General features: G+C 36.2%; 1 protein-coding gene across 2 annotated transcripts in view; it reads right to left on the bottom strand.

Annotated features, from left to right (window-relative positions):
- ARHGAP42 (Rho GTPase activating protein 42) overlaps positions 1–8,034 on the bottom strand; it is a 118,500-nt gene extending 110,466 nt beyond the window's left edge. For both annotated transcript variants that reach the window (XM_017727965.1, XM_017727964.1), the window contains exon 1: positions 7,941–8,034. In XM_017727965.1, coding sequence (XP_017583454.1) covers positions 7,941–8,028 — 88 coding nt within the window. In that variant the 5' untranslated portion in view covers positions 8,029–8,034. The remainder of the gene's footprint in view (positions 1–7,940) is intronic.
- Between the last annotated feature and the right edge of the window lie 1,232 nt (positions 8,035–9,266).

Genomic DNA, 9,266 nt, shown 5'->3' on the forward strand with positions numbered 1-9,266 from the left:
CGGGGCCGGCCCGGCCCCGACAGCCCCGGCAGCACTGACAACCCTGGGAGTTCCAACATGGGAGTGAGCGAAAACGAAAGAGAAAGCAAAAACGCAGCAAGATGGAAAACAGCAGCCACTCCGAAAAAGGAAAAAATCACCGTAGCTAAGGTTTTAGGAATAGTAAAATGGTATAATGTTAAACAAAATTATGGTTTTATAACGAGATGTGACAACCAGGAAGACATATTCATTCATGGAACTGCTATTAAAAAGAATAACCCTGAAAAATACATCCCAAGTTTAGGAGATGGAGAAGTAGTAGAGTTCAAAATTGTGCAAGGTAGAAAAGGGTTACAAGCAGCAGAGGTCACTGGGCCTGATGGTGTTTCTGTAAAAGGCAGTATATATGCTAAAAATCGTAGTCATGTTAGACAATATCCACATTATAAACAGTCCCTACAGTCTCCCTTTCCTAATCCCACCTTTCCCTTTTATCCTATATCCTATTACCCCCAGTGTATTCCCAATCCGTTTTTTCACCCATGGTTTCCCCAAAAATCCCTTTGCGATGAAGGGGGGAGGGAAGAAATTAACTGTTGTTGTTTAGAGTTCCAACAGGTACAAATGGAACTGGCCAATCCCCAATTTTTCAGAGGCACATCCATACTTTAACTAAAGAAAAAAACCCTGGTATTTTAATCTTCCCAGCTGTACAAACCTTATTTGTGTGTGGCTCTTTATGGGTGCTGAAATAGGGGAAGTAAAAGCAAAAGTAATATATTCAGAAGGCATCTGACAATCATTAATACTGTTCTTTTGATTTTTAAAGTTTTGTGCATTTATTGCTTGAATAGTGAAAGAGTTTAGAAAAAATAGCACCAAATACTTCAACAGATGTTAGGTTTGCCATAACTGCTTTATTGCATTTAGGCCTACAAAGGGATCAAAAAGTTCCTGTGCTTAAAACTCTAGTCTCTACTAAGCATTTTGATTTCAGAAAGTACAAGTCCTTCAATTTATTTGCTCAGACCTGAAGATGAATATCTCAGAGCTGAGTTGATCAAACCATTATCTGTTTTTGAAAACTAGTTCCTCTTTCTCAAGAGGTATGCTAGCATGACAAGTCAAAAATGTTATGCCATTTTACTAGAAGTCTATTATGTGCATCAAAAGTACATACTCATTATTTTCAAAACAACTCTATAAAGCAACTCTCTAGTCCTCAAGATTGTCTCCCCACAGGCATTCATACTTCCACTGGGACGTCCAACTCTAGAAATAATGAAGTTAAATGACTAAGGAGGGGAAAAGAGGTATGTTAAAGGCATGGAATGAGGACAATAAAGTAGAATACACCTTCAAGAATCTTGAAGTTCAAAATATCAATGAGAGACACAAAAGCTACTCCATCTTTATCTGTGAGTGGCATGGACTTGTCCATTCACCTACTCAGCTGTTCAGATCAAATGCTGACTCAACTCCTTAGCAAAATGCACCAGGACAACAAAGTTGTTGTTGTCCATTACCTGCTCAACTTCTTTCTGTTCACAGTAGGAACTCCAAGGCCAGTGGTATCTGAGACACCACAGTCTGCAGTCCAATACAGTAAAATGAACTAACACGAATTTCAGATTCTGTTAGTACACCAGGATGCAAACTGCAGGGACTCAGGAGAGCTACCACTGTCAGCTACTCCTGACACAGAAGAAAGGTAGGACAGACAGGAATGGCAGTACTGCATCAGCCACACCTATCTAATTTTTTCATTTGAATACTCATCTTAAGGTCAACAAAGAATGAAGCAGGCAAATTCTAACAACCTTCTGATAGGTAGCCAAGAGAAGAAGAAGCAAAGACAACAAGTGTTGCTGATCTTATTTTACCTTTTCTTCCTGAACAGATAAAAAACTTACTGCACCATTATGTTGTTTCCTGATTTGTCAACCTCATTTGACCTTCCAAAACAAGGACAAGAGCTCTGGGCTCAACCAACAGAATGGCAACCTTCACTTTCTGGGGCAGATGTTGTTTTGAAGCCTTGATAGGATCCCAGCACTAGCATAAAATCACTCATCTTGAAGTCAAGAAACAATAGCATTCCAGAAACAGGTGGCATTTATTTAAACTGTCAAATATGCAACATGGATAAAAAAATAATGGTAGGAACAGAATCAACAGATTTGAAACTAACACTTCAGGCATTTCACACCCTGATTGTGCTGAGTTCCTCCCATAAATTTAACTTCTGTAGATAAAAATAATCCAATAGGAGTACCAAAGAACTCTGTCCTGTGATCTTGCAAGTAGCTTATGCAAAGTTGCTTTGAAAGTAATCTAAAAAGTTAAATCTTAAAATTCATTCTTTCAGCTGGAGGAAGAGAGCTGGCAAATCTAAGCAGGTAATTACTGTGGAAAAGCAGCACATAACCTTTCTATGCAAATTCACTCCCCATTGTAAATAGCTTTCTAGTCTAATTCAGGACTCAACCCTTCCCCACCCATCTAAAATTAAACCGCCTTTTGCAAATACATTTGTCTCTAATGTGTTCCACAAGGTCAACAAACTCAAGCCACTAGAAAAGTTATTGGGATGATGCCTATGCTAAAAAAATCCACCCCCAGAACCCTGCCCTCAAGGTGTTGGCGAGATCCTGTTCTTTCTTTGCTTTGAGTAAGGCAGTAGTAGACCTGAGATGGTGGAAGTAATTTTAGACTTATTTAGAATTTGGTAATTCCATTTGGAAGCCTGGTTGCAAATGGGAATTCAGTGCAAAATAGGTTGAATATTAACCCCAAAAAGAACTTTCTTGAACATGAAAGCTAACCTCAAGTAATTAAGGAGATGACCTGTAAGATATCCAAGTGATTCAGACTGTAGGTGGCTCGACTGCATTTAATAAATAATTCAGGAAGAGCCAAGCAAATTCAAGAAGCCATTACACACCACAAGCAACAGTGGCTTGAAATAATGAGCAACCTGACATCTACCATCTCAGGTTCCTGATGAACCTCCAAAAGACAATGTCCTAACTTGGAGATTGCCAAGTCCATAGACTGATTGTCAAGATTTGCCTCTACACACTAGGCATGCATAAAGCTCCCATACAATTTTTTTGTTGTTTTAAACTTATTTATTTGAATAGAGCATTGTATCCACAGTACATACCATTAAAAATGGAATTTGGTACCTCTTAAAGTCAATTAAACTTATACATTGTTACAAGAGATGGGGGGGAAAAGGAAACATCATTATTTTTTTCCTCTTTTTTTGTGTAGTTTTATATATAAATTTCCCAGTACAGATCTATTTGCTGCTTTGAATTACAGGATGGTTGTCCTCTGACAAGCTCTCTGAGAGGCTAGAGCAAATGCTAACTGAAAAGCATTGTGCATGTGGATGCCCAGTATGAGAAAAAAAGAAGGCTGAGCTTCTGGCATCATTGCTCAGCTAGAACAAGAAAGCAAAACACAGCAATGGACTCTAACAAAGAACTACTATTAGCATTCTGCATTTGTTTGGTTGGTTTTGACTTCTTTCTCTCCAGTACATTTGAGTTGATTTTTCAAAGTTCAACTTGAAACTAACTGCTGTAAACAACGTAATTGCCAGGTATGAGCTAACAGTTCTGTAGATTGCTAGTTGCTAGCAATTTAATAATCCCATGAATGACTTGAGGTGTGAGTCAGCAAAGGTCACCAGTTGCTAGTGGCAAGAAAAGAATTCAGTTCCCACAAGAAAAGACACCACATTTTAGAACTTTTGACCTATTCTTTGTGGCTCAATTAATAATGATTTCATAAATCATCACAATCCTATTACATTCTTAAATTAAGCATCTGATGCTACCTGAAACATCTGTCATAATATAATTCTCTTCAGGAAAAAAACCCCCAAACTTCAAAACCAGCAGTTACAGAGTGAAACACACACGCTTTTCAGTGCACTTTCCTAAACAGCACATGCTAATAAAAAACAGATACAGATAAAACAAAACAGATAAAATAAAATGCCAGAATATAGGAATGTATTTATTTGTCTTATTTTTTTTAATGCTGAAGAGCATGGTCTTACACTGCAGATATTAGATCTCACTGATATATAATTAGCCATAATACAAAATAGACACAAACTTGTTAAAAGCACAAGACAGAATTCCATTGAGTTAATAACATTTATTATTTTCATCTCTAGCAGCCATAAACCAGATAACACAAACAGAATAAAAGAGGATCAAAACAGGGAAATTCCTGGGGAGAGATCCAGGTGACACAAGTTGGATAACACTAGGAGGAGCTGGGCAAACCTTCTCCTTGCAAAATTTATGCCTGTAGTGTATACTGAGGAAAAATATAGATGATCATGAAAACATAGTTTTTGCAGCTGTCCCATCTGTGTAACATTCTGTGTTACCTATATGGTGTGAAACATGTAAAAATCCTGCATCCTTTTTACACAGAACTCCCACTGGGCATGACAAATTACTGACCTCATTTACATTCACTGTCAATCTTAAGTATTTAATTTTTGTGCATAATATTTACAAAGGGGGCAGGGTGATATGTCTAAAAAGCAAATGGCAAAGTGTTATCAAGTGTTGGTATTTCTGAGGAAAGCACAGTTTTTAGATTAGGAAAGCAACACCCTCTTCTCAGAGTAAGGGCAAGTTACATAAAACCTTCATTACTGTGGCTTTTTAGTAGTATTAATTTTCTGTCATTCATCTTGCTATTTTTGCATTGAAAATGCTATTTTCTGCAAAACTTTTTAGTGGCACAAAAAACAATTATAGCTTGGCTGAATCACATGCAACTGGAGCTAACAACCATGTTCTGCCATCAAATAGCACAGCCCATGCACTGTTGCAGATCACATGCTTCCACGAGCATTCTAAAGCAGAGGAAGAGACAAAACCAGCAATTGTTGCCAGCTTGTTTTATTTTTTTAATAAGAAAAGCTAGTAAAGCTGGACACCTTGTTTCCCAAACCAAATATTCTGGCAAAAAGCTTAAAAACGGAAAAGGTTTTTATAGCTTGAATCCTTTGATGTTCACAGTTAAAAAACCAACTAAAAACAAAAAAGAAGCTGTAGATGATTTGAGGAACAAGGCAGTCTGCTTATCCAAGAAAGTCAGAGAAATTGCCTACAGCTCATGCATAAAATGACTCTAAACTAGGCATGGTGTATCTGAAAGTGGCTATGAAGATAAATCTGGCTAACCTGCAGCAACATGAAAAAAATACCTAAAATGCATTATACAGCCACAGTCACAGATAAGATTTTTTTTGTCAAAGAAGAACACCCCTTCTATGGAAGAATTAGAAATCAAAGACAGGAATTAAAAAAAAAAAAAACCACCCAAACAAATAAATCACTGGATTAAATACAAGATGGATTAAAATAAGCATGAAGACCACTATAATTCTGTTTATGTGGAGTGTCATGAAGCTTAACTACTACTAATTCTTATGTGTTTCATGTAATGGGCTCACTGGAATAGATAAATTATATTGAGAGCAACTAAAAATGCACACGTTATAGGAAATGAAAATAAAACTGCTTTTATTAGATCTTAGACTGGAAAAAAAAGAAGCCAAAAAAAAGAGTTTTGCTTAGTGACTAAAGGGAGACCCTCAACTCCAGTATTGCCTCAAAAACTGTTAATGGAGCTATCAATTCAATTCCAAATATTTTTAGCTGGTAAGAAAAAAAAGAAAAAAAATCACTTAAATCCCTTACATTTAATGCTGAAAGAATCTGAAACTTTTGTTTTTTAAATAATCACATCCTGACAGAAGAAGTCTTATGTAGAGGTGAATTTCCAATGCTAAGGTGTCTTAGGGTAGATTTTCAATGCTAAGCTTGAAATAGAAATGTAGTCCTTACAATAAGCCCCTATGTATACGGTAGGTTTTTACAAATCATATCAAGTCAGAGTATCACTGCAGACTGAAGTAGAACTTCCCACTGGCCTGCACAGTTGCAGACATTCTTAAAAAAAGGAGGTGAAGGCAGAAGGAAGCACAGAGTAGGATTCATCTATACAAAGCTGTCTTTGATGATAAGCAAACATGTATCTTGTTGGGGCATGCTAAAGATATGGATAAATTCTAGGTCACTGCTCTAGGGAGATCAAAAATTGCGCCTTACCCTATAAAAGCACACAGTATCATTCAAGCTCTGTTGGACTTGAATTTGATTCCTGTCAGTTTACCTTTTACTCTTACAAGCTTCTTTGGTGTGTATGACAATCCATCAAGTGATTGGTCCTTTAGAAGCTAGAAATCCCTTCTTTGAAGCTTCAAGTGAAACAAATCAGCTGTCAAGCTTCATGAATGCTGTTTTTTTCCTAAACAGTTTTAAATGCCTGTTTAACGTCCAAAAAATAAAATGCCTTTTCTTTGCTATGTTTAGGTTAAAAGTAAAATGAATGTTGCCTTTGTTCTCAGTCACCTCATTTTAAATGCAAAATCGTATGTCTTTAAAAAAGTTATTGACCAAATCTAAGACATATAACTGAGATACTGCAGATTTAGTTTATAAATATATCTACAATATAATTTTAACAGCCAAGAAATAATATCTAGCATGCCAAAGAGTACATACACACCATTTCTCTTTCCAAGCTGGATACACCTGAAGAATGCATGCAGTTTTGTACCTGAGTAGCAGCAGCTCAGTGATGTCACTCCCCTACTTTTAACTGTCAGTGAAATTAAACCTCCCCTCCCACCCCCCTGCCAAAAGTTATTGGAAGACAGTGACCAAATACCAGTCATCTTTGATGACAGTTTTCTGACTACCACAATGTTGTAGGGAGAGGATGAGGCAAACCCTGCGAGTGATAACAAGCAGCTCAGGTCTTCTGTCCAATGACTCAGTCAGGAAAAGAAAAAATTGAAGAGAGAGGAGACTTGAAAATAGATCACAATAATAGATACACTTGGAAAAGACTAAATCTGAGTTTCCTCTCTGCATTACGTAGAACTTCTTTAAAAAAATACCAACAAGTCCTATGTTCCCTCTTGTACAGCCAAATTATTTATTTTTAGAAGCCACTACTCTTTAAGAACCATCTTACTTCCTCTCAGATGTTTTCGGAGACACATGGGGGCCATGTGGTATGTAAGACTCATGATACTGAATTTAGCCATTCTGAAGATAGATTATAATCCAAATTTCTTACCAGTGGGGGTTAAAGCACTCCAGCTGCTGTGCTACTGTGCAAAAAAGCATCACTACAACTGCAGCAATGCCTTGCAGTAAAGAGTGGCTGAATTTCTGAATCCTGGAAACATTTCCAGGATTAGTCTGCTGAGGGAAGAATATTTTGATGACCTTAAAGAGGCTTACATTCAAGACAATTTGAGCTGTTCAGTTCTGCAAATGCAGAATTTCTGGGTGTGTGCAGAAACAGAACAATAAGCAGCTACTAAATTTCACTGGCAGAAGTTCAGACAACCATATACTCAGGAATGCACAAGTTGTAATGAACATATTCCTCTTTTTAGACCTTTAAATACTTCCTGCGTCTTACTAGGCACTTAGGTGGCTTTTTCCAGGCTTATGTTACATCATAGAAACTTGTGTACCTTTTAGTAACCCATTGAAAACTGTCACAATAAAAGTAGCAGCAGAATTTAGAGGATTCACAGTTGACTCAGCTGACAAAAGTACTGCTGAATACTTTCCACTACAATAAATCAAATTATGCCATGAAAACACAGCTTTTTTGCCATGAAAAAAAACCCATGGCTTTTTTGACATGAAGACATAGCTTTTTTGACATGTATTTTTAAACCGGAACAGCATGGTTTCTATTTATTGAAATTTTTCTGGTTTTGTGACATGAACCATTAAAAAATAACTGTGAACTGCCCCACTATAATTCTGATAACATGCTAGATATATAAGAAACTATAAAAATGTTACTGCAAGCAGAGCAAAGAGCCTACTTACCAATATTAATTTCATCATCAGTTTCAGCATCTCCAATACACTCAAACTGAAAATCTTGTAAAGACTGTGAAAATTTTTGTACTGCCATGGATAAATCTAGAATTCAAGGAAAAAAGAAACAGAAAATCAGAATTACTCCACTAGAACTTCACTGGAGCAAGGCATCATGCATTTCTGCATTAAGTATTTTTTCTGTTTACAAAGTTTCCTTTCCAGTATCTTTTCTGGACATTAACATAATTTTAAAATCACCATCACCACTTCAAAATCAAAGAACCTGAGATTTCCTAGACACCAATGAAATAGGCTGATGCAAGATTTCAAACATTAATACATGTATTACATTGACAACTGAAGAACCTTCATACTTCTTAAAAAACAAGAAATTAGTATAAGAAATTAATTCTAGTGACAAATTGCATATGTAAGTAGACTACAGGCAGGAATAAAACCTAACATACAAATATACAAATTGGCCTAATGTCCTAAATCAAGACACAAACGACCCCCATACAAACAAAGCATCATTTAAATTCGAATGAACCATTCAAAGAACAACTCCACTATCCTAAATGAAATAAAGATTGAAAAACCTTTCAAACGCCTCCCAGTAAAAATCCACAAAATAAGATGACTGCTTTTTAAAATTTTAATTAAAGGTAATCACTATCAAGCAAAAGAATCCCTACCTGGATTTTGCGCTGCCCAGAATTTACTCAATGCCTGTTCATTTTGTATTTTTACAGGCAGCTATATGGTACATCAGTCCAAAAAGAGAACCATCATCTTTGGACAGACATGAACAGACTTTTTTTCTTCTATTAGTTGGGAATTCTGTATGCATATCTGATAAATAACGAAGATGTAAAGAACTGGGAAAACAAATTCTGTATCTTTTTGATAAAGAAAATGGAAAACAGGAAAGAATCCTACCCAGAATTATTGCATCCTTACTGCACATTTCCTACTGTGCTGTACATGAAGACTATATTATTAAGTTTATTAACAAATTAGATGCTAAACACAAAGTGTTTCCTACTGTTTGTATAGATGAAAACAAAATAATCTTTATAAGATGAAGCACTGTATCTTATGCAAATACATCTTTCATAGCTAAGTAAATGATTGGTCTACATTTGTTAGAAAGATCTAAACTTGAAAATATCCTGCTGCGAACAAATTCAAGTTTAAAAGGAAGAAACACAGTTTTATTGTACACTCCTTCACCAAGTTACCACACTGAGTCCTAAACCCTTATACAAAATTGCTGTATGCCAAGTGATGTCGAAAGGAACTACATGGCCTTAACGTAATTGAATGAAGAAG

This window comes from Corvus brachyrhynchos, unplaced genomic scaffold (genome assembly GCF_000691975.1).
Source record: "Corvus brachyrhynchos isolate BGI_N302 unplaced genomic scaffold, ASM69197v1 scaffold832, whole genome shotgun sequence".
NCBI lineage: Eukaryota > Metazoa > Chordata > Aves > Passeriformes > Corvidae > Corvus > Corvus brachyrhynchos.